The sequence below is a fragment of the Buteo buteo genome, chromosome 18 (assembly GCF_964188355.1).
Source record: "Buteo buteo chromosome 18, bButBut1.hap1.1, whole genome shotgun sequence".
In the NCBI taxonomy this organism is placed as follows: domain Eukaryota; kingdom Metazoa; phylum Chordata; class Aves; order Accipitriformes; family Accipitridae; genus Buteo; species Buteo buteo.
Genome location: NC_134188.1, coordinates 29174910 through 29198432, shown reverse-complemented (window position 1 = coordinate 29198432; position 23523 = coordinate 29174910). Strand labels below are relative to the sequence as shown.

Sequence of the window (23523 nt, the reverse complement as noted above, 5' to 3'; positions counted from 1 at the left end):
CGAGGGGCCGGAGGCTGCTACGGTGGGAAGATGGCCCAGCACCCTCCGCTCCTCCACCACGTCCCTGCTCCCCACAAAAGCCCAACACAGCTGAGCTCAGGGTACCACGAGGTGAAATACGTGGGCAGGGGCCATGGAAAGAGTGCTTCATCCCCAGCACCTCGTGGCATCCAGCCCCCCCCTCCCCCAGGAGAGCATGAAGGCAGGAGGAGGAACCATGGCCTCACCCCGGGGCACGGAAGACGATCAAGAAAAACCCTGGACTACATCTCCATTTCCAGGACTCTATTTGTGTTTGGCACAACATTGCAACGTGGTTTCACCCAAAAGAAAACCAAAAAGGACGTGGCGGGGCACGTGGTGCAGCCACGCCGGGTCTCACCCGGGTGACGCAGCCCATGCTACAACCGCATCCCAGCCGCCGCTGCAGCCACTTCCCAAATCTCCTGCGTGACGTGGTGCAGTCCCTCGCACCAGGAGTGGGGGTGACGTTGCCTCGTGTCCCCTCAGTGTCCCCCCGCCAGACCCCAGCCCCCTTCAGGGGACATGGCTCGAGCCCCCACACTGCTGGGAGAGCCGACTCTCTGCCAAGCCCCAAAATGCCCTGGCTTCCCCCCCCCGCCCCAAGTGCCGGCTGGCCCCGGGGTCAGGGACCTTGCCCTCGCACTCTGCTGTCACGGGCCGTACCCACCCGTTCCAAAAAATGAGCTTGCAGACCCTTGCGCAAGACGGCACGTGCACCGGCACGGCGAGGAGCGGAGCAATGCAAAGGCAGGAGAACACTGTCACCAGCCCAGCCCAGCCCGTGCCCTTTGTTCCATCCCTTTTATTACAGTGCCAAAAAAACCAAACCCCAGTGAGGCATCCCCTGAGCCCTGGGGCAAGGGCAACCCGCTCTCGGGTCACTCTCAATGTACCGTTACTGTCACAGAAAGGGGTGCCAGGGAGAAAAATGGCACGGCACTGCTCCGTGCACCTGGCTGGCCCCCAAGCCACAGCAGCTGGGCGCTGCCGCCAGCCCCCGGGGAGGAACATAGAAAAGACGGGAGTGTACAAAAGGGTTACCCGAGGCAGAGCACGGGCAAAGCGCACCATCACAGCGCAGGAGAGCGGCTCTGTTCCTTCCTCGTGCGCCCACGGCACCAGGAAAGGGGACCTGGCAGCCAAGAGTCCGGCCCACGGCACTCAGTGCCGGGGCAGCCGAGCGTCCCTCTGTCCCCTCTTCCAGGGTGCTGGGCTCCAGCTGCCCCGGGCAGCCTCTCCCTCGCAGCCCCATGCAGCAGAGGGGCCCAACCCTGACCCTGCTTCCCTGTGTCCCATCCTCGCTGCTGGCAGGGCTGCTGTGGGGAGCTGGCGTCGGAGCCGGCAAAGCCTCGGCCCTCTCCCTGTCACCTACCCCAGCAGAGCGGCAGGAGAGGGAGATGGAGAACAAGCCCCCAGCCAAAAGCTCAGCAGGCCGGCGCCGTGCGAAGGGCCGGAGAGGGGCTGGGGGAGGGAAACGGGACAAGCGTCTCTTTTCGTCTGCAATAGAAATTTTAAATATGCTCATTAAAATAATTGCTTTTAAAAAAACAGACTCCCCCAGCTCTAGCGGGAGGGGCCCCAGGGCAGAGTCCTCCCTCAGCCCCCGACGCCGCAGTCCTCAGGGACGGCCGAGGTCCTGAGAGGTGACAGAGGAAAGCCAGCGTCCCTGGCCGGCTGCTGTCCCCTGCCCTGGGCACGCGTCCTCTCGTGGCTCCACGGCTCCCCACCACCTGCCCTTACTCCAGCCCCAGGATGTAGTTGATGCCTTGGACCAGTCCGATGATCACCGGCTGCCAGGCCACCAGGTAGCGCAGCCAGTCCAGCAGCTGCCCGTACATGACGTGAGGCCTCTCCCAGCTGCGCAGGAAGGAGTTAAAGAGCCACGGGGAGAGAGGAGCGCAGCCCACCGAAGAGACACCCAAACCTGCCACGCAGGGACCAGGGGACACAGCCCCGACCCTCTGCAGCGGTGGGTGCTGGGGGAGGGATGACTCTGGCCAGGGTCACCTCGGCCGTGCCTTGACAAGGAGGGTCTGGGGTGTCCCGCGGGATGAGGGGGGGCCCAGCTTCACCATCTCCTCTTCCCGCGGGATGGACAGGACCTGCCGTTGAGCTGGGGCACCCATGTGATGTGCAGGCAGCAAACCCAGCAGCTGACTCTGCGGGGACTTGTGCTCCTTATGGGAGCATCCAGAGGTAGAAAAGCAAACCCTGGGGCTCGAGTCATCCCCTGCAGTGGTGCGGAGAGGGGTACAGCTGGGGCGGGGGCAGCACAGGAGTGGCTGAGCACTCCCACCAGCGGGCAGGGACTGTGGGAGTCAGCCATGAAGGGCTTCGTGAACATTTTCATCTCTCACCCAAGAGCCTCAGTGGCACCCACAGCCTTCCAGCTCCCCCGACGTGCCTGCTGCTCTGTGCCAGGTGACGTGCCCAGCTCAGGGACAGATTTTGCAGGGGGTCTCTGCCACTGCTGTGGGCTGCCAGCAACCTTCCTGGGGTGCCAGGCAAGCCCAAATGAGCAGCCAGCAGCTCCCAGACACAGCCCTGAGCCCCTCATATGCTCTACCCACTGCTCCCCTTCACAAGGCGCTGGGTCCCACAAGGAGAAAGGATACGGGTTACTGAACATCCTCTTGAGATCCACCTTCTCTTTGCAGTATGGACACGTCTGCTTCTTTCCGACGATGCACCAGCCACGGATGCAGAACTCGTGAAACCTGGAGAGCGGCACGTTAAGGGGAACTGCCTCGGGCTGGAGGAGGGGGGGACATGACCAAGCATGGAGAAAACCCATCGAGCTTAAAAAAAATTCAGCCCCACACCGCTGTGCAGATGATGGGAAACATCCATGCTATGCAAGGGTGGCTGCATCACACAACTGCAGCCCTTTCCTAGAAGGTGCAGCACCTTCCAGGCACAGAGGAAAGGGCTCACAGGGCAGTGGGTCAGGGCTATGACCAATGCATCAGGCACAGATGAGACACAAATCCTTCACCGACGGTGCCCAGCGCACATGTCACCCAGCACACACTCACACTGGGACTGGGTTAGACCGATGTGGGCGGTCAGGGCAGAGGCTGCAGGGAAGCTCCTCAATACGAGGATGAGAGCCGGCAGCAGAGGACTGGCAGGGATGTGTCTGGCTGTGAAATGCTGGGGCTTCGAGCACCGGGAAGGTTTGTACAGCCCAGGAGAGCTCTGCAAACTTGACTGCGTGCGTTACACAAAGCTCCTGCAAAGGCTTCTTGAGGATTAACAATGTATTTAGGGAATTTCTCCCAGGGTCTGACTTCCAAGTGCCAGCTATGCTCCGTCACAGCAGATGGGTAACAAGGATTCACCCAACCTGAGCACAACCTGGAGAGGTTACAGGGAAACTTGAGGTAGCGGCAGCCGGGGCCCTGCGGCACAGCCCTGGGGTGAGGTGAGGCTGCTCACTGTGACAGGGGATTCTTCCACGCAGGAGGGTGTCACTGAGCAAACAGAAACTCCCCCAGGTAATGCCTCTGCTTCTGAAACCAAGGGTTAATGCCAGAGAGCAGCAGCAAGAGCCGCTCTCTCCTCTGCACTGGAGCAGAGGGCTGCCACGGTGCCAATGATCCAGGGCTGCCAGCCAGCCCTCGCCCCTGGGGACCACCACGAGCACCGACTCCCCCGACAGCCACAGACCCCCCCGAGCTGCTGCAGGGTGAGTGACGTGCAGGCCCAGGCCCCACGCGGGGTCGGTTGCCAGGGCCAGGCCAGTGTAAACCTCGCCAAACAGTTTATAGTGGTTAATTTTAGGCAGCGAGTTTTGCCGGCGTGACCTTTCCTCAAGCCCAGCTTGGAAACCACCTCGCAGCCAGAAACGCAAGTGGTGCCAGAGGACATCCCATCTCCACCGCTGAGTCACCGCTGGAAAAACCCCAGATCCGTCCCCAGCTGGGGCTGAGCAATGACCAGGACTTCCAGTTTCAAAACCGACTGCACCTCAATCAGCTGACAGGGAGGGCTGAGTGATTCCAGGGTGCTGGAAACCCCATGCACAGCTGGAGTCACCGCAGGAGTTTTGCGGAAGAAGGAAGCTGCCGGGCTGTGGCTGGAGCAGACAGGGCGGGCAGTGACTGGCAGCACTAGAGCAGGGGGGCTGTTTTCTGAGGGATGCCGCGCAGGGCAGGCAGTGTTTTCCCCAATGACTTTTCCCTTCAGAGGCACTCAGCCAGGACCCACAGCGCTGGCTTTCTGACAAGGGGACAGCGTGACGCAGGCAGCCCAGCTCGTCTGGATCGGGGATACTTCACGCCCCTACCTCACACCGCTGGAGCTGGCACAGCGGCAAGCGCCAGGCAGACAGGTTCCAGCAGATTTGGCAAAGGCAGCTGGAAAGCAAGGTGCAGCTCCACGGCAGCACTGCCAGAGCCGGGGGAGCTGAGGAGGGGAAAGAAGAGGAAACAACTACTTGTAACATACACAGAGGCGTCGAGGAAGCGATTTCAGGGACACACAGGACTTCGCCACTTTCCATGCCAAGTCAGCTATGACAGAGGCACGGATCATGTGCAAAATCAGCAGAATGGCCCTGGGTCTCAAGACAGGCGTTTCTTCACCCCAGGTCGGGGAAGCCGGGGGCAGGAGCATTCTGCTGCCAGCCCTGATGGGGAGCCGGCAAGGCGAAGGGCTGGCTCCTGAGGAGAAGGATACACGTGGTTGCAGGAGAGGCGGTAGGTGTTCTCAATGATCCCTTCCTCGTTGACATCCACGAAGATCTGCTGACCACAGACGGCGCAGACGCTGTCAGAGAGGTGCTTGGTGGGCATCCCCGAGGCGCTGTAGAACTGAGCGAGGGCAGAGCAGAGGGAGAGCGGTGACAGCGGGAGGGCACGCATCCCACACCCGCGTCGGCACGGCTAAGCTTTAAGGAGGGCTGGGGTCAGCACCCGAGGAGTCCAGCCTCGGCCTTTTGGCCTTAAAAACCTTGTTACTGGTCCAGCTGCGGGAAACAACTACAACAGGACAGGGAGCTGCTCAGTGACATGGCGGCCCATCATACCCCAGCCCCACAAATCCCCTCCCCATGCCAGGGACCACCCCACTTCGCTCCCCGACGGCCGTGTGAGTTGTCAGCTGCCTGCCAGGGCTGGTGCACCCGCACTGGGCCGTGAGGACAGAGGCTGGATGTGACAGCAGGACAAGCTGGAGGTCACAGCTTTGACCCAAGATGACAACCTTGCGCTGGCAGTCAAATACGGCCCGAGCCATCAAATACAGCCCGAGCCTCCAGCCCTGCAGGACTCCGAAGCTCGGATGGCCAAGGAGTGAAGCTCAGAGCAGCCAGCCCCCACCATTTCCAAGCCTGTTGGCTCAGCATCAGCCTGACACAGCACGCAGAAGGGTGCGGGCACACAACTGGGTCTCCCCGTGCGCAGCTCTGGATCCACAAGCTCCTGGGACGGCTGCAAGCCCCAGGTCACTCATGCTGCGTCCCGGCTCCCACGGCCAGGCCGGGAGACACAGAATCATAGAATATCTCAAGTTGGAAGGGACCCATAAGGATCACCGAGTCCAACTCCCTGCTCCTTGCAGGACTACCTAACACCAAACTATATGGCTAAGAGCGTCTCCAGACACTCCCTGAACTCTGACAGGCTTGCTGCCATGACCACTTCCCTGAGTAACCTGTTCTGGGGACTGACCGCCCTCTCAGTGAAGAACCTTTTCCTAATGTCCAATCTGAATTTCCCCTGACACAGCTTCATTCCATTTCCTTGTGTCCTATCACTGATCATGAGGGAGGAGATCAGCACCTCCCCCTCCGCTGCCCCCCTTGAGGAAGGTGTAGACTGTGATGAGGTCACCCCTCAATGATGAGGTCACCCCTCAGCCTTCTCTTGTCCGAGCTGAACAAACCAAGTGACCTCAGCTGCCCCTCATACACCTTGCCCTCAAGGCCTTTCACCATCTTGGTCGCCCTCCTCTGGACACACTCTGATAGTTCAATGTCCTTCTTATATTGAGGCACCCAAAACTGCACACAGTACTTGAGGTGGGGCTGCACCAGGGCAGTGCAGAGTGGGACAATCACCTCCCTCGACCAGCTAGCGATACTGTACTTGATGCACCCCAGGACACAGGTGGCACTTTGGGCTGCCAGGGCACATTGTTGACTCATGTTCAACTTCCCATCAACCCAAAACCCCAGATCTCTTTCCGCAGGGCTGGTCTCCAGCCTCTCATCCCCCAATTTGTACGTATTACCAGGATTACCCCATCCCAGGTAGAGAATCTGGCACTTGCTCTTCTAAAATTTCATACAGTAGTGATTGCCCAGCTCTCTAGTCTATCCAGATCTCTCTATAAGGCCTCTCTACCCTTGAGGGAGCCCACAGCTCCTCCTAGTTTAGTATCATTGGCAAAACACGCCTCCAGCAGAGACCTGGCACAGCTTCGCTCCAAGCATCCCACAGAGCCCTTGGGCTGCAGTGCCAGCGTCTTCCCGGCAGCCCTGGAGCCAGGCCAGACCCTCGGAAAGCGCCTGGGCTGCTGCAGGCCTGTCCTGGGCACCCACCGCCTATGTGGGGGGAGACCCAAGCTCTGTCAAGGTGTCCCAGTGCGAGTAGAAGGTGGCTGGCAAGGGTCTGGGGCTCCCCAGTCCTGCCAGGCAGTCCTGCCAGGCAGAACCTCCAAGGAGCAGCAACAGAAAGCTTAGAGAGGAGGAGGAAACACAAAGTCCAAGACCCTAAAGAGCTGCTGCAAAGAAGCAACATGACCTACTCCATCAGTGTCTTAGGTCATGTATTTTTTGGTGGAGTCAGTTTTTTTGGTAACAGGTGAGAGGGCTACAGATTTTAGCCCACCACTGCAGGCATGCAGGAACACACCCTCTGTCCCCAGGGACAGCACAGGCTGCAGTGGGTACCAGCAGCAGAAGGAAGCCCATGGTGTGAATCCTTCCCTGATGGCTGCAGGTCATGAATTAATGTACCCACAGTGTGGTCCCAGAAACAGGATTGCTCTTTGGCACTGGAGATTTTAAAGGCCCAGGTAGAGAAATATTTGTCAGGAGTTTAGAGGGGCTGAACAGATCCTTCCACTCCCTCATTTCTTGTGCTTCTGAGGATGAGGAGACACCCACAGAGGCTTTGCTCTTAAGGAAGGATCTCAGAGCCACTCTGTTACATCAAAAACCTCTCCCAGCCCAGACACCATGGTAGTGGGCCCAGAGAGAGCACAGCGAGAATGGCAGTAGCCTCAGGGAGCCCTTCCTCAAGGGGGGAGCTTGATGCACTTTCCCATTTAGGGGAGGCAAAAAGCTACTGCTGCAACTGACCATTTCAGGCCCCCCCATAACAGGGAGGACTCTCGCCTGGGGGACAGCACGGCATTAACTCACCCCGATCGTTGAGGCCATGTAATCTGCACACATCTCGGCAAAGTCCCGCTCCAACACCCCGTAGTAAAGACCGTAGAAGAGGAGGGAAATGCCAAAGTCCATCGCATCTTCTGGTTTGATTCTACAACAGAAGAGCCCAAATGACATCAAGAGCTTTTTGTGGGGGCTGCAGGGGTGCAAAAGCCAGCATGCCGACACAGCCCACAGCACTAACTCCATTGCAAAAGTGGTCCACCAAGGCAGTGGACACACATCACTGGGAAGCATCACCCACAGAGGTCTTCTAGGCACCTGCCCAGCACGACCCCGGTCCCTGCTTCTGGGACACTTCACCTTGGTTGTCAACAAGCAGCATTTGAATGGAGATGTGGGTGTGACAACCCAGCTTTCTAATACCTGGTGCCCATCACCCTCACCAGCCTCTGGCATGAGCCACTGCAGTAATCTCCAGCTATCTCGTGCACCAGATCAGCACCCAGTAAGAACCCAGTTAACACTTTCATGTTTCTACAGGCAGTTTCCAGGTCTGCTCATATTCCAAAGAAGGAATCAACCTCTCTAAACATGAAGCTGGCTTGGGCTAAGGTCCTCTACTACCACACCCGGGCTGGCTGCTTGTTGCAGGTACCTCTTTATCAGGGTAGCAAAGAAAATCCCACTGCTGCTCCCAGGCTGGACATGCGCAGAGCTGGAGGAGCTGCCGACACAGCTGAACTGGAAGCAGGGCTCTCCAGTGACCTTGACCAGTTCAGGTACCAGCATCTCACCCGTGATCCTCCCAGCAGGGAGAAGACACCCCAAGAGTCTCTTTGGCCCCATTAATCAGATTGCTAAGACAACTATTTTTCCAGAGTTACATCCCCCGCCCCAGGAGTAGGACCCAAAAGATTCACTCACCTGAATAATAAGTTAAGACCAAAAAGTGTAAACATCACAGCCATGTACCCTACGATTCCGGTGGCATAGCTGATCTTGTATATTAGTAGAAACCATTTATAAACCAGCCTGTAAAGAATTAAAACAAGAATTTAACTACCTCATTTTTCCTGAAAGAAACTGCACCAAGCACCTAAAGAGTTTTACTTCTTAAACCTGGATGATGTTTTCAGACACTTCACCTGCCCATACGCATGGGCAACAGAGCTTTAAATTTCTAATTCAAGCTACAGATCCGCCGCTGCCATGGGCTGCTCACAGTCTTGACTTCCAAACTAGAAACCTCGGGATCTCCAAAGGCTGTAAGCAAGTGTGCTTCACACCGGGAATGCCCTCGGTGAGGCTGCCAGCCCACGCGGTATCTGTCTTACCACCACCCACTCGGGTACCAGGTGCATCGGGCTGGCTGCCAGCAGCCAGTTAGTGCTTCACACCGACCCACACAGGCAGCACAGGCAGGGGTTGCACACCTCCGGGGTGCAAAGTTTAAGACAATGATCTGTGGCAGCAAAACTGGAAAGAGCTGCTTGTAATGGTTGCCCTGGGGCTGAGGAATTTTCCCAGGAACGCACGTACTAACCTGGGCGTTGTCTGTACCAGAGGTTTTCGAGTTGCCCTGAAGGTGACAAAAGCTGTGACTGCTGAGAAGAGCACCCAGATTACCAGGAACCGCCACCAGTACAGCTTGATCGTGAAATACAGAGGCACTACCCACATCTGGAAGAGGGTCACCATCTGCAGGAACAGAGGAAAGGCATTTTGAGCTGGCTCTCTGCTCATCTGACATCAGCAACACCCTGCCAGTCCTGGCAGCCGTTCTCCTGCCTGCATCAAAGGGCCCTGAACAGCACCAGGAAACGCGGGAGGTTTGGTCTGTGGCACCCAGCACCCAGAGAACATGCTCAGAGCCTAACAGGGAGTTGGACGCAGCAGCCAGGCGATCTTTGGTAGCAAAGGACTAGAGCTGGAGGGAAAACACACAGGAAACATCTCCAGAGAAAGGTACAGGAGATGAACCACCTAAGTAGTTGTCGTAAGGTGGCTATGTAAACCTTTGCCTCTCCAGGGTCCTGAACACTGCAACCACAGACACCTCAGGCAAGTATTAAACAAGGAGACAGGCACAGCGGAAGGTTTCAGACTTGTCTCTGCCCTACAGCCTATTCCCAAAAGGGATCTATGGCCATGCAGCTGAGCTCCTGTAGTGCTGCTGGAGGGGAAGAGGCAAACAGGTTTGGTTTAAAGTTCATAGAGGATTACAGGTATTGCCTGGAAACATTAATTACGATAAGGAAGTCAGGGTGAGGTTGGTTCAGGTGAAATAACAGTCCTTGACAAGCCAGTGGCATCAGCAAGTGGCAGGTCTGCTCAGCAGAGCCCAGTGGTGCTGCAGGAACCGTCAAACCCAGGGTCCTGGCAGCAACAAGCCCCCATCGCTTCTGAGGAAGTGCTCACAAAATGCAGCTTCCCTTTGCGTTACCCTCAGGCCAATACCTGAGCTCTGCTTGTCCCATCACCTGGTGTCAAAGCACTATGTAAAACCGAGTTATTGGCATCACTTATAGCAGAAACTGGAGGCCTCCGGGCGCATCCATCTTCATCCCTAGCTAGAATCCCCACAGGCTGCTGGGAAGACAAGGGTATCTCAACACCAGACAAGAGGAGAAAAACAGGAACATACTTCTCAGCAGCTAAAGGATGGCATCGCTCAGCACTCGCATCCAGCCTCGAAACAAAACAGCTGTGTGGGAGACACTTACGTTGTAGGAGCGAGGGTGCCTCTGTTTCCACTGAACCAACAGGAGCTGTGCCACCACTAGCGTGGCAATAAGGATGAGGACCATTTCGGCATGCATAGCCTCGTGACCACGGTGCTTGGCATGCATCCGTGCATGCTCCACCCTGCAACAACAGGGAAAAGGTGGCTGAGGAGCATGCGGGCACAGACCGCATGCTAACAGCACAGCGGGGCTGACAAACACCTTGGCACGGGGGAGGCAGGAAGACCAGACTGAGAGACACCATGAAGGAATGTTGTGGAGATGGGTGCTATGTTGCAATCCAGAGGAGAAAAGACAAAAGGATTCTCTGAGACTAGCTCATTTTTAAACTGTGAAAGTAAAGACTGCTATCCAGCCCATCCTGGCATGAATGAGGCAGAGATAACTCAACGCTGACGTAGCTGAACTAACATGGAGTGCATGTTTCACGTAACTCACCCAGCAGGTCACTGGTGCAACAGCATCAGCCGAGAGGCTGTTTGACACCACGAGCATGCAGTAAGGCTCAATACCAAACCCTCAGCCCAGTTGCAGAGCCAGCAGCACCATGCCCCCTCTTGCCCAGCAAGGGAAAGCCTGAATGGGCAGGATGGGCATGGTCTACAGCTGGCAAAACCCACAAACCCCAACAAATCGCTTCTCTCTGCCCTGCGCAACCCCATTTGCATCCTGGAACAAGTGATTTCCAGACTGATGCTCTACAGACACCTGGGGTTTCTTTGCAGCTTGTGCTGTTTGACCAAAAAACAAGGCAGAATTAAGACCTGTAACATCCTTACATCTCAGTCTTAAGCTGCCAAGACAGTTCAAGTTAAGAGAAAAAACATCCAAACCCAACAAATATGCCAAATTCTCTGATCTTAAGTCATCCTCTTTAAATTAATACTGAGAGAAGACCAGTCTTACTGTGCTTTTCAACAAGTGTCTAGCTGAAATTGGTTTGGCTAAGGGAAAAGGAGGAATATCTAGTAAGCAGTTTAAAAGAAAAAATATTAGTATTGCCTTTTAAGACAGTTCATACTTCACCCTAACAAATAATGCTGCGCAGGGAAGGCTGACCCTGTCCTCTCCTGCCTTGAATACGGGCTGTGCTGCTGGTAGCTCCGGTCAGGAGCAGGAGCTTGCTCAAGCTGTAAGCATCAGTTCACCTCCCAACACAGACTCACCTCCATCTCTCCTCTGGGGACAAGTGCGAAAGATCGACCTAGGGGAAAAAAAAACAACAAAACAAACAAAGAAATCAGCCACTGTAGTTCAGGAGCAGCGGTACCAGCCTAGAATGGATAACTTCATTTACTTCACCTCCTCAAACAGCGCAGGTGCTGGTTTATGACCCACACGAGCAAGGCTGTGCTGTGTGTCTACACCGCCTGTTCACCGTGAGTAACCCTGACATGGCACCCGGCTCCTTTATCTCCTGGTGAGACCCGATCAGTGCCGACGGCAGCGGTGGAGTCAGCTGCAAAGCCTCCCTGTGAGACCCCCGGGACTGCTCTTTGCAAACTTTAAGAAGGGAAGCCCTGGATTCAGAAGCTTTAAACAACAAATCCTCAACATACCCATCGTGACACCACAGCCCAAAGCTGTCTTTTAACCCTCCAGACTGTATGGGGAGAGCTGCAGAGTCCTCCTGCTCCTCCATCACCTGCAAGTACCTTTCCCCTTTTCCTCATGTATTTTAGTGCAGCCAAGGCTCTGACCACCATCCCATGCTACGTGTACCAGAGGAACTGGTTTAAGTCCCAAGTTCACAACCCAGCCAGGTATCTCTGGGCACAGAGGGGCAATCCCAGTGCACATCAGAAACAGGACAGAGAAGGGAGTCCAAAATGCCACCAGTCTGCAGGACAGGGGATGGCATCTGCACACCAGCAACAAACCATCACCAAAAAAATTTTCAGAAAGAATCACAGAAGATTTAGGACTTGCTTTGCTGACACAGCTGGAAGTTTCTCTCAAGTGTTACGGGCAGCAAAGTTTTTGGCCAACACAAGCAACCGAGAGTGATGGGAGTTGTTGTTATTAGTGATGAGAGATGATGGGCTGGCATAATCTGTGCTTAAAGCAAGCTGAAACTGCCAGGCTGGACACAGGTTGTTAAGGACATCCTCTATCTGACAGGTTTAGGGGACAGAAGGAACATACTAAGTGATTTAAAAGCCCCCCCCCACCCCGAACTGTGACTCTGTGCTAACCTTCTCAGCTTGCAAGCAAGCAGCACCCAAACCTCACCCAGAGGCCAAGCCTCACAGAATCCACTATCTCCCCCAGTGAGATTTGGTGTGAATACTCTCACCATGAGGCATTTGGACTGGGGAGGAGTTGTATTTCAGCTTTCTCTTGGAGCTTTGTATCTTTACACAAGAGCTGAAGAGGCCTCCAGCACAGGTCACGTCCCTGCACAGGCTCACTGGCCAGGCAGCACTCATCCTAGCGCCAGCACAAACCCCGACACACAGCGCTGGGGATGCAGCAAACAAAATCCCACAGCTCTGACTTCATCTTGCCTTTCCTTGGTGAGGCACAAACACAAATAAAACCTACAGTGGCTCACCTGGGGTTGGGCATATAAACGCATGGTTTTCAAAACACCATCTGGCTGGAGACGCTCCAGCATGGCCGAGGGGACGGGGACGGCACTTGCCCTGGCTGCCAGCTCTCCCCCCGGCACAGCCACAGCTGAGCACATGGCTGGCCATCCCTGAATGACCCATGCTTGATGTTTACCAGCAAGCAGGTATGGAGCCATAAGAAGAGCGATCAAAAACAAGTCGCAGCAAGGACTTTGTTATCGCGCTTTCCTGCACAGTCTGGATTTGTGTACGCAGGAACGGGCTCCACCTCACTCCAGCCTCCAATGACCAGGTACGGAGCTGTTGGCTCGGCTTCAACCTTTAACCCAGGGCTCTCCCGGGGACAGCGCGGCAGCCAGCCTCGCCTGCCCATGTGCAGGATGCTGTGCCACCGCTGCCGGCACACGCGGCAGATCCCTTGGGGCTGTTCCCCAAATAGGTGTCTCGCAGCCAGCATCTCCGATAGCACCCGGGCTCGGCCAAGGACATGCACAGCCGCCTTGCTTCCTCTGTGACGCCTAATTACACCCTGGGGTGAGGAGGCAGGGAAACATACGCATGGCAGCAATCTCTCTGCGTGCTGTTACACATCTGCTGTGCTTCACCCCAGAGCAATACCTGTGGGAGATTTGGTCCCCAAGGCCTTTGAGAAGCACTTCAGTACTTAGATAGATGCAAAATATAGAGCTATGAAAAATCCCTGTTTGAGCTCGCTGGCTTGCATAGGAAACCGCGTGTAGGTGGTGACGATCTGACACCGGCTCCAAGAAGCACGCTCATATCACCCAAATTCCCCAAGTTCTTCAGTTCCTAAAGCAGCCATATCCAGATTAATCAGTTCAGTCACTGCTTTCCCTTAAAAAAAGTCAGCTACACAATTCATAGTTAGAACAACTGCTCTGATAAACAGTAAAAAACCAAATTTTAAAAATCTTCTCAAGTCACTGCAAGCAGGAGAAGCTGAGAAACCCTATGCGCTCGTTGGCCCAGCTCAGCTCTGGCGTACGTCAGTCCCCCTGCAAGCCCTGTGAAGTCCCTGGGGGCTCCCACTGCCACTCCCCAGGAGGTCCCTGCTGCCCCCAGGCTCTACCCCAGTCCTCACTGGATCAGGAAATTTTACAGGCACAGACAGTTCAGCACCTTCAAAACACATCAATTATTTTTTTCCCCTTACAGTGGCTTCTGGTCACTCCTCTGCACTGCTCCAGTAGCCACCCCATCCACGCTGGTCTGTCCCACAGGTAGGGAACAATTCTCAGCCTCTTTCCTTCAGCATCTTCCCCAAATCTACAAATTCGTCAAACAAATGAGCTAAAGCCTTCTCAGCCCCAAACCCTATGGAAATCCTGCTGGCATTTCACATAGAAGAGGGCTTCCTACCTAGCTGTCCTCCAAAGCCAACTGCAACTGCCACATAAGCTGTCCTCGCAAGTGCAAGAATCCACAGCACTGGACACAATTTTCCCTCAATTACAGGGACTGAGCTTCAACAGATTCCCCAGAGCTTAAAGCTCCTGAAATAACTTTATTAAGGGGAGCTGGGACGTGGCAGACAGGACATTCAGGCAGAGACGGATCGATCTGATGACTGTCAGACATGACTTGGCAGAGCAGCCACCCCAAACTGGACCTTCCAGTTAACCCCTTCTTGATCTGCATGCTCTCTTACCAAAGAAATCCAGTTTTTGTTCTAAAAATGAACAGCGATGGTGAACCCAAAGGCGAGACATGGTGCCAGGAAGCACCTGCTCTCACTGTTAAGCATTCGCTCTATTTCTAGTTTGGGTTTGTCTCAATTTGACACCCTGGGTTTGAGTCCCTTTCTAACCCCATCAGCTAGGCTGAAGAGCCTCTGCTCTTAAATCTCCCTCTACCAGGCCAGAGAGGCGAGGGGTTAGACAAGAACCATGAGGATGACAGAATTATCTGAAGATATGCTCTACCAAGCCTTGAGCACCAACCCACTCCCACTGCAGTCTCCTCCAGCTGGTGATACCTGCACAGGACTCACTGTGTGCAACCAACTAGAGCTCTTAGAACAACTTTTTTTTTTTTTTTTTTTTTTTTTTTTTTTTTTTTTTTTTAAATAAGGAATTAAAAATGATATATTCTGCCCTCTGTCTCCTCCATAACTCATGAACCACTCAAAAACCCCAGCCCCCTCTGGGTGATGACAGGGACATACTGGGTATCTATGACTAAAGTCTAATTCTCTCCTCAGACACAGTATCGTGGTCTTTGGAAGAAACTCATGCCGCTCCCCAGTTTTCAGCAGGGACTAATGCCCCAAAGCCACCACAAACCTGCGATCCCCATCACCAGGATGGTCAAGAGAATTACCTCCCTCTAGGAAAATGCAAAGGATGCTGCTACCTGTCATATTAAACCCGTAACTGCCTGTTTCTTGCAGTCCAGAAGCAGGGAGACAGGAGGATCTCCAGGCACACGTACCAATCACTCTGCTGCAAGCCAGTTGTAATCTCCTTACGCTCTAAATCTGGGAAGGAGGTAAGGAGAACATCTAGAGGATGGAGAATAAGCAGCTGCTGATTTCAGTTCTAGGCTACAGATCCAGGCTACAGACCAGCCTACAGCTCATGTTGTGCAGCTCCGCAGTATTTTGGCCATCGAAATCAACAGCGTCCAGCATCTGCTACGCACAGCCCTGGGCAAAGGCAGAAGAGAGCTGAGGATCTGGGACACCGGGGACCTGATCTCACCTTTCCCAACCTCAGTATTTGTTTCACATCACCCACTAGGAACAACCTGAAATAACTGGAAGATAAATCTCTGAGAGTCTGGTCATTCACCCAAGGCAGATTTTGAAGAGGCAGGCTCTTTAGTGAAAGTCTCAGGAAATTTTGGAATCTCAATTCCTTGTTTATTTTGCTCATAAAAGAGTGTGGTAACAACCAGCAGGGAGTAGAAAGGCCCTGACCGATCAAATGCTTCGATAATTGTAAATGAAACCTTTGACGACAGCCTGAGTTACAAACAGGCAGAGGCAAAGCCACATGACACTCAGCATTTATCCCACACGGGTGCACCAAGTGAAATGTTAAACTGCTTTCAGATCTGCACCATGCACTGGCCCCACCGTTAATGGTTCGTCAGTGACATGCTCAGCCCAAAGAGCTGCCAAGATCTCAGGACAACACAACCATTCGGATTTTGTCCCAACACACGTCGATTTTGTGGAATCACAGCACAGGGATAAGCACAGCCCTGGTACCCCTCCTTATCAGCTGCCTCCTCGCAATGCCCCCTCTGTCCCCATCAGCCAGCCCCAAAAGCAGTTTCCTGCCGGACTGAAAAACAGGAATTTAACTTTTGAGGGTCAGAGACTTCAGATCTTCCACATTTATAAAGGGAAGAGGTTTCCCATCTGCTGCTGGCACTAAACTAAGGAGCTCACAAGTGCAACGGTTTACTACTTGCTTACTAGCTTGCCTTAAGTCTCACTTATCACGATGGAAGAGATTCACAGGAGGATGCCAGGCTTGCCTGTTCAGAGCCAGGCTCGGAGAGGCTGGTTCCAGCGTGCACAGCTACATCTTGGCATTCTTCAAAGCCTGGCTGGAAAAACACCTCTCTGGCATAAAAAGCCATCAGCCAATATCTTTAAATATAACAAGCAGCAACTCAAGAGCGACTGATTTGTGCTTTAAGATGTTCAGTCACGGGATTTGAGGTTGAATCCTCCTGTCACCCCACTGTACCCGTTCCTCGGCAGCAACACACGGCGCAGGGAGGATGCACAAGTGCTTCCTGGGCTTCAGGCAGACGGTTTCACCTCGCTTGCACAGCTCAGCTGTACACGAGGGAAGCTCCACAACTTGACCCTGCCAGTAAATTTCCCAAATACAACCTTCAGCACCTTAGAATTTTTAAGCCAAACTACCAGTTCTTGAGGAAAAGCACTGAAACCCACCCTGACTGCACCAGCTGACCATCTTGTCTACCCCGTGCCACTGCTCCCAGGGCACAGGCAGCACTGCCAGCTGCACACACACAGAACTACTCTATAAGCAGAGGGAAAGCTCTTGAGCACGAAAGCACAGGTGATGGCAAAGAGCTACGGCAAAGCCTTGGACAGCAGTGCCATTAGAGTGCTGCGGTACGGCGGCAGGCGCACACGCCGCACTCCAGTTGCGCAGAAGCAGGTGAGCCCCTGCTCCCAATTCCAGCTTTCCAAGCAGATTTTTTTTTTCCTCCAGCTTTGCAGTTTTTCATCTCCAGGAACACCTGAACGCCAGCACGGGAACTTCAGTTAAAGCCCTCTGTTTCCCAAGAGCAACAAGAGCTACTAATTATCTCGGCATGGAATTTTGCATGGCACAGCACCAAGGTGACAGGCTGAACGTTACCCATGCCACCGGCAGCCGAGGGCACCCTGAGGAGCCCCACGTGCTCCCATATTCTCCGAAATGCAAATCCCACCCTGGTCCTGCTTGGCTTTTCCAGCAATGAGTTTTACAGTCAGGGAATGAATTAAGAGCAGAGGTGCTGAAGGGCCCAACTGGTGTTTCCAGCACGCCTCTTCACCCACATGAGCTTTGGGGACCCCGTCTGGAAACAGGCGCTTTGGCTACTTCAGGGATGCAAAGTCCTTCCGTGGGGTTTGTCCTCGAGTGTGCAATTACCCGCCATGTCCCCAACCGCCCTTTCCTCACGCAACTCAAAGGCTGTTCCTGAGCACCCCCTCCTCCCCCCAGCTCCCCACAGCCTCCTCCAGCCAATTTCTCCATCCACACCCAGCCCCTCACCCCTGCCTCAGGCCCCCCACCCCAGTGGTCCATTCTCACTGCTCTCACCCTTCCCCAGTGCCTCTGACACCCACGGGGACTCCACAGCCCCCAAGGCCCTGCAGACCCACTGCAGCTCACCACCCAGAGCCCAAAGGCCCCCTAACCCACAGCCCCCCCGACGTCCCCCTGCCCCAGGGACCCCCAATGTCCCCCTGCCCCAGGGACCCCCGGAGCCCCCCCAGCCCTAGCAGACCCCGCACCCACCTGCCCCAAAGCCCTGCAGGCTCCCAGTGACCCAGAATCCCCCCTCCCCTGCCCCTGGGACCCCCAGTAACCTCAGAGCCCCTCGGTGCACACCCCTCCACCCCCTCCACCGAGCCCCGACCCCGAGCCCCCCCCAGCCCCCGCGCCAGAGCTCGAACCCTCCCTCCGGCGCCCCCCTCCCCTCCAAACCCCTCTTCCCTTCCCCCCCCTGGGGTCCCCAGCCCGCACCGACCCTCCGAGCTCCCAGCCCCCCGCTACCTCCTCCACATCCCGCTCGACGGGGCCTCCAACCTCCACTTCCAGCACCGCCGCCATCTTGCTTCCCGCCCCCCCCCCCCCGGCCCCAGCGGCCAGCATCTTCCGCCGCCGTCCGCCAATCACCGACCAGGGCACCGTACCTTCGGCCAATCGTTTGACGAGGTGCTGCCGGAGCGGCCAATCAGAAGAGAGGAGGGATGGGACAGCCGCCAGAAGCGCCGCTTCAGGCCGGAGGAAGGGGCGATCTGTCACGGCTAGGGATCATCTGCCATTTCCAGTACCGTAGCGGGACGGAGAATCCCCGCCGACGGGCCCGGTTACACTGGCCGCCTCGCCCCGCGGGTCCGCCGGTGCCAACGCCGGCGGCACGCCGCTTTCCCTCCTGCTCCGCCCCGCCCCTTCCCGTTTGCCTCCCACGCTGTTTCGGAAGGAGCGCACATGTCAGACGGCCCCTTAGCTCCCTTTGCGCGGGGCGGTGACGCGGCGCTGCTGGAGGACTACGTATCCCGGCAGTCACCGCGGCGGAGCCCCCGGGCCTGGGACCGGGACCGGCACCGGGGGTCGGGGGTCGGGAGCGGGGCGGGGGGGCTGAAGCGAGGAGGGAGCGTCGGGCCGGCGGGGAGCGGCGGTGAGAGGGCCGCGGGGTCAGGGGTCGGAGGTCAGGGGTCATGCGGATTGGGCGGGAGATTCAGGCGGCGGCTTCGGGATCGGGGCTGAGGGGTGAATGGGGCTGGGGGGCAGGCCCGGGGGGTGAATGGGCTGTGGGGCAGGACTGGGGGGGTGAATGGGGCTGGGGGGGGCTTTGGGGCAGGGCTGGGGGGTGAATGGGGGGTGGGAGGGGCTGGGGGGCAGGGCTGGGGTCTATTGGGATGGCAGAACGGATCTGGGGGGGGTTGTGTGTGGGTCTGGGAGCACCGTGGGGTGGAACTGGAGGGGCTGAGGGGAGTTGTGGGGAAGGACTGGGGGGCACTGGGGCGGTGGGATGGGGCTGGGGGGCTCTGGGGTGACTGAGTGAGACTGCTGAGGGGTTGTGGGATGAGGCTACAGGGCTGGGGGGGTGAGGTTGGACTCAATGGGGACTAATGGAGTGGCTGCCCCAGTGCCCCCCACTTTGCACCGTTTGAAAGTGGGGTGAGCTGTGCCACGGCAGGTGGGATGGGGCAGAGGCTTGGCCGGAGTGCCGGCTCTTCCCTGCTGGGAGATGCTGGATCCCATTGCAGACCTGCTCTCTCCCCACCAGGTGCTGGAGGATTCCAAAAGGAAGCTCGGTCCCTGCAGAGGGTTGTCTACGGGGGATCCCGGATGGCTCCAGTTAAAATCAGCTACATCGTGTCCTTCTCCTCTCAGGTCTCCGGGGTGTTTTCTCAAGGGGGGCTGGGTGGGAGGTTTGTAAAGGTCAGGTTTCCCTCTGAGCTGCTGAAGGAGGGGGGGGCTCAGTATGGGGTGTGGGAGGGTGCAGCCCCACAGCTGTCCTTGTTAGGCACCGCCTGAAGGGCATTAATTAGTGCTGAAGGGCATGAATTACACGTGATTCTTCCCCTCTCAAAAAGCAGAGTGCTGTTTCTGGGTTGCCAGAGTCTCCCCTGCTTCTCCCCTGTGCCCGGAGTAGGATGGGAAGTGAAGGGGAAGGTAGTTGGGGAGGGAGCTGGCATGTGACACAGCATCTTTGCTGTCGTGTACAGGATCCCAAGTACCCGGTGGAGAACTTGCTGCATGAGGACAGCCTTCGTCCCTGGCTCAGCTGCCCCCAGGACCGCAGCAGGCAGCTGAAAGTGGAGCTGCAGCTGGAGAGAGCCAGTCCCATCGGCTACGTGGACGTTGGTATGTGCCCCCCTCAACAGCTCAGGCAGGGCTGTGCCCTGGACGGGGTCGGCAGCCCTGAACCTCGCATCCCTTGTGCCTTAACACAGGCAACTGCGGCTGCGCCTTTCTCCAGATCGAGGTGGGACGTTCTTCGTGGCCGCTCGAACAGCCCTACCTCACCTTGGTGCCCAGCGTCGCGCTGATGACACCAGCTGACTCGAAGCTGGATCAGAACCGCTGCGGGGTCCGGATGTTTAAAGAAGGTAAAGTTCACCTGATACAAAGGGAAAGAGGCCCAAGGCAGAGCAGAGAGGCTGGGGGGGGGGTTGAAGGGGACAGGGAGACCAGGGAATGACAAGTGGTGCTGGAGACCAGGGGTCACAGCCATCCTGTTTGCTGTAGAGGGTTGTACCAGTACTGCTCCCCTGCCCTGACCTCTCCCGTGCCCGTAATCCCCCAGTTGTCACTGTGTCCTGGTCCTGGAGGGACAACAGTGGCACAGGGTGACGAGCAGAGGTGGGCATGGTGCTGGGACAGCAGTCCCGGTGTGCCCCCTCCACCCCAACTGCTGCCCCCCTGCAGCAGACTTCCTGGCACTGGCAGTGGGGCAGAAGTGGGACCGCCTGCGGCTCACCTGCAGCCAGCCCTTCAGCAAGCACAGCCAGTTCGGGCTGTCCTTCATCCGCGTGCGCACGCCGCTGGACTCCGAGCACCCCCAGCCACCCCCACCCTCGCAGCAAGGCCTGGTAGGTGCCTCTTACCCCTCCGTGTGCTCCTCACTGTGGGAATCCGCTGGGAGGTAGCAGAGATGGGACTTCTCCTCTGCTGCTGCCACTTTGTACCCTGTGGAGAGTGTGTGAGGGTGCTCACCTGGCTGAACCAGGGGCTGTGGCCGGGGTGGAGGGCACGGAGTGCTGGCCTCCATTCCCCAAGGCATTCCCTCATCCCTCAGGAGGATGCTGAGCCTGCGGACAGCCCCTGGCGCTCCAGCCCTGCCTTTTGCCGGACTTTCTTTCCAGCACCATGCTCGTAAGTAGCCTGATCTGGTCCATCTCCGTCCTCTCCCTGGGCAGCCAGGCCTGGAGCCACCTCGAGATGTTGCCTCCAAGCCCCTGGATGCCTGGAGCCCCGGCTCCCACCAACCTGCCTGCTCGCATCTCCCTGTGGGGCTGACGGTCTCTCTGTCTCCAGGAGCTCGAGGGAGGAGGAGCAGCTGAAGAGCCACCTGCAGCAGCTGGAACCAACCGCCTGGAGCCCAGCCCGCCTCAGCCGCCCAGCCCAGATGGTGCTGTCAGCGGTGCGGAGCCGGGCATTGAGGCCCAGAGCCAGCACGGGCGTCCCAGGGGGTGACCCGGACCTGCAGACTGGGGACCCGGGAGGCCCTCTGGTGCCAGGTGAGACAGAGCTGCCTGCAGCCGGCGTAGGGCATGTTGCGGTGCCGAGAGCCTTTATGTAGTTGGTACGTGCCCCCTAAAGGGATCTTGTCCTGCTGAGGGCTCTGCCCGTGGCTGGAGGGATCCCACCTGGGGCAGGCTGGGGTGAATCCACAGCTGCCGGGGTGCTCCCCATGCCTGGAGGGATCCTGTTTCCCCTGCCCCGCTGGCAGCAGGCCATGTCCTAGCCAGGGTGGCCTTCCTTGCGGCAAGTCACCCTCCTTGCTGGTGCAAAAGCAGCATGATGGTAAATCCCACGGCTCACCCAGAAACCTCCTGAGATCCATTTACTGTCCGTAGTGGGGCAGCTGGAGGATGCGATCATTATTTCGTGTCATGCAGATGTTTTCCCACCTGTGAACCTCGCTGGTTCAGTTCTCGCCCGGCCCCTTCCACCAGGAGAGCTGGCACTGCTGGGTGGAGGACAGGGTTACTGCTTGTCCATTGTTCCCCAGGGTCTGCACAGGACGTCCCTGCAGCCCCCACAAGAGCTCGCAGGCAGCCGGACAGCAGGCAAAGAGCTCCCAGCCCTGTGGGCAGGTAATCCCTCAGGTCACCGTGTGTCTCCTGCCCTCACCCCAATGATTCCTCTGCTCTGAGTCCCAGCCGTCTCCTTGCCTGCGCCCATGGGACAGCCCGGGCACAGCTCCCCTCTCCCTTTTGGTGTGTTGCCGGGATCTGGTCCCTGTCTGGGGCTGGTCTTTGGCAATTTTGGGTGTGCAGCACATGGTGGAGCAAGCCCTAAGCTTATAACTCCTCTTGCAACGCCTCTGCAGGTCTCTGCCAGCTGCCTTGAGGCAGTCCAGGTCAGGAGGAAGAGCCAGAGCCCGCAGCCACCGAGAGAGACGGGCCAGGAGGGGTGACAGTGGAGGGGACAGCAATCAGGGGGAGAGGGGCATCTGCCCCATTTGCTCAGGTGAGTAATTGGCAAGGGTCTCCTCTGGCCTGAAGCGGCCTCCCTGTAAACACAGAGTCTGCACAGCCAACCTGGGCGGGGAGGACACACTTCTGGGGCAGAGCACAGTGCGTCTGTCTGTCCATCCACCCACCCGTCGGCTGAGTCCCCTTAGCTCAGCAGCACTCCCTGCCCGCGGCTGTGGAGCTGCCACAGGACTGGGGTGGGCTCAAACGGGAGGCAGTTGGGTTTGAAGGGCTGTGAGGGATGAGGGGACAGCGGCAGACAGGGACAGCAGCGGCTGCCGCTGGCTCCACCGTCCCTGCTTGTGTGTTGAACCTCAGCTTTTCGGGGAGAAGCAGAAGCGGCTCTGTGGCTGGGACACTTCACTCCCGCTCGTGCAGGGTGCCGTGGCACCAGCCCTGTGACGGGCAGAGGAGGGACATCACAGCATGTCACAGGGTGCTAGGCTGCTGCGGGAATCTTCAGGGAGGGCGTTGAGCCGAAACCCCATGCTCACACCAACACCAGAGAGCCTGGGACAACCATGTCATCTCCCCTTTCCCTAGGCCGCTTCAGCCTGGATCTACTCCCCCTACACGCCTCCCGCTGCGGGGAGGAAGACCCCGATGCAGCCTGGCCTTCCTCCTCGCTGGCAGAGACGTCCCCCGACACCTGGGTGTCCTGCCCCATCTGCGAGCTGCCCTTCAGCGTGGCGGAGGTGGAGTGGCACGCCAGCACTTGCGGGGAGCAGGCAGGGACACCGGGCACCCCATCCTCATCCTACCGCGTGAGGTAGGGCTGCGAGGACAGCGGAAGCGGGGAAACAACAAACCCCCGTCGTGGCACTCAGGCTGAAGCTGCGTTCCTGCGGCTGTTGGAGATGCCGGACCAGAGCCCTGCCTGCCCCGTCAAGCGAGCTGCTGGCAGAGCCGCGCTGCTGGACCTGGCTGTACTACAGCAAAGCGCATGGGCAGGATTTGGGCAGGGAATGAGCCTGCGCAGGAGCGCCAGCCACGCTGGCAGAGGCGTAGTGGCACTGGTAAATTTGTGGCAAGGCTGGTGTGGGGATGGAGAGGCCGTTTCTATCCCCACAGCCAGGCTTGGGGGAGCATGGGGACGATGCCAGGGCTTGGGGTGGGGGGCATGGGTGGGGAAATGCTGTAATGATGGGAGTTGCTGCTGGAGAAGGATAAATTAAAGGAGAGAAAGAGGAAAGAGAGGGAAAAACTCCCTTGCAGCTTCCTTGTCTCACAGTGAGCTCCCCAGATGAGGGTCCTGCCTTGGGGCACCCTGTGCAGCAGTGGGGACAGTGAGGAGGAGGTGGTCACGCTTTTCCTCCCCTCAGGACCCCCGCTGCCAAGCTGGCCCTGCAGCTGGCGTAAGTGATGCCACAGCAGCAGCATGTCCAGCACTCCAGCAAAGCCAGCGTATGTGGC

General features: G+C 57.2%; 2 protein-coding genes across 6 annotated transcripts; one reads left to right on the top strand and one right to left on the bottom strand.

Annotated features, from left to right (window-relative positions):
* Positions 1 to 270: 270 nt before the first annotated feature.
* On the bottom strand, positions 271 to 18024 carry RNF121 (ring finger protein 121). Of its 2 annotated transcripts, none has more exons than XM_075050331.1 (9): positions 17954 to 18024; positions 11277 to 11314; positions 10090 to 10231; positions 8910 to 9064; positions 8291 to 8398; positions 7394 to 7514; positions 4705 to 4838; positions 2640 to 2741; positions 271 to 1881 (listed from the first exon to the last, which is right to left on the bottom strand). In XM_075050331.1, exons 1-9 carry the CDS (start codon positions 18008 to 18010, stop codon positions 1761 to 1763), a joined length of 978 nt encoding a protein of 325 aa, XP_074906432.1. In that variant the 5' UTR covers positions 18011 to 18024; the 3' UTR covers positions 271 to 1760. The 2 variants fall into 2 exon arrangements, with proteins under 2 accessions (XP_074906432.1, XP_074906433.1); XM_075050332.1 differs by having other exon boundaries at positions 271 to 1895; positions 2643 to 2741.
* A 518-nt stretch (positions 18025 to 18542) lies between these two features.
* XNDC1N (XRCC1 N-terminal domain containing 1, N-terminal like) lies at positions 18543 to 23274 on the top strand. Of its 4 annotated transcripts, none has more exons than XM_075050479.1 (10): positions 18543 to 18581; positions 19194 to 19300; positions 19636 to 19774; positions 19864 to 20019; positions 20339 to 20502; positions 20709 to 20785; positions 20948 to 21150; positions 21645 to 21729; positions 21966 to 22105; positions 22654 to 23274. In XM_075050479.1, the coding sequence occupies exons 2-10, from the start codon at positions 19256 to 19258 to the stop codon at positions 22881 to 22883; spliced, it is 1239 nt and encodes a 412-aa protein (XP_074906580.1). In that variant the 5' UTR covers positions 18543 to 18581; positions 19194 to 19255; the 3' UTR covers positions 22884 to 23274. The 4 variants fall into 4 exon arrangements, with proteins under 4 accessions (XP_074906580.1, XP_074906582.1, XP_074906579.1 ...); XM_075050481.1 differs by having other exon boundaries at positions 18577 to 18611; XM_075050478.1 differs by lacking the exon at positions 18543 to 18581 and having other exon boundaries at positions 19066 to 19300; positions 20342 to 20502.
* The last annotated feature ends 249 nt before the right edge of the window (positions 23275 to 23523 follow it).

Coding starts and splice junctions, on each gene's coding strand:
- XNDC1N (XM_075050477.1), top strand. CDS start 19,109: ATGGGGCAGAGGCTTGGCCGGAGTGCCGGCTCTTCCCTGCTGGGAGAT. Junction 20,020..20,338: donor GGTCCGGATGTTTAAAGAAG/GTAAAGTTCACC, acceptor GCCCCCCTGCAG/CAGACTTCCTGGCACTGGCA. Junction 22,106..22,653: donor CATCTGCCCCATTTGCTCAG/GTGAGTAATTGG, acceptor CCCTTTCCCTAG/GCCGCTTCAGCCTGGATCTA.
- RNF121 (XM_075050331.1), bottom strand. CDS start 18,010: ATGGCGGCGGTGCTGGAAGTGGAGGTTGGAGGCCCCGTCGAGCGGGAT. Junction 8,399..8,909: donor CTGGTACAGACAACGCCCAG/GTTAGTACGTGC, acceptor AATTCTTTACAG/GCTGGTTTATAAATGGTTTC. Junction 4,839..7,393: donor ACATGGCCTCAACGATCGGG/GTGAGTTAATGC, acceptor GCCCTCGCTCAG/TTCTACAGCGCCTCGGGGAT.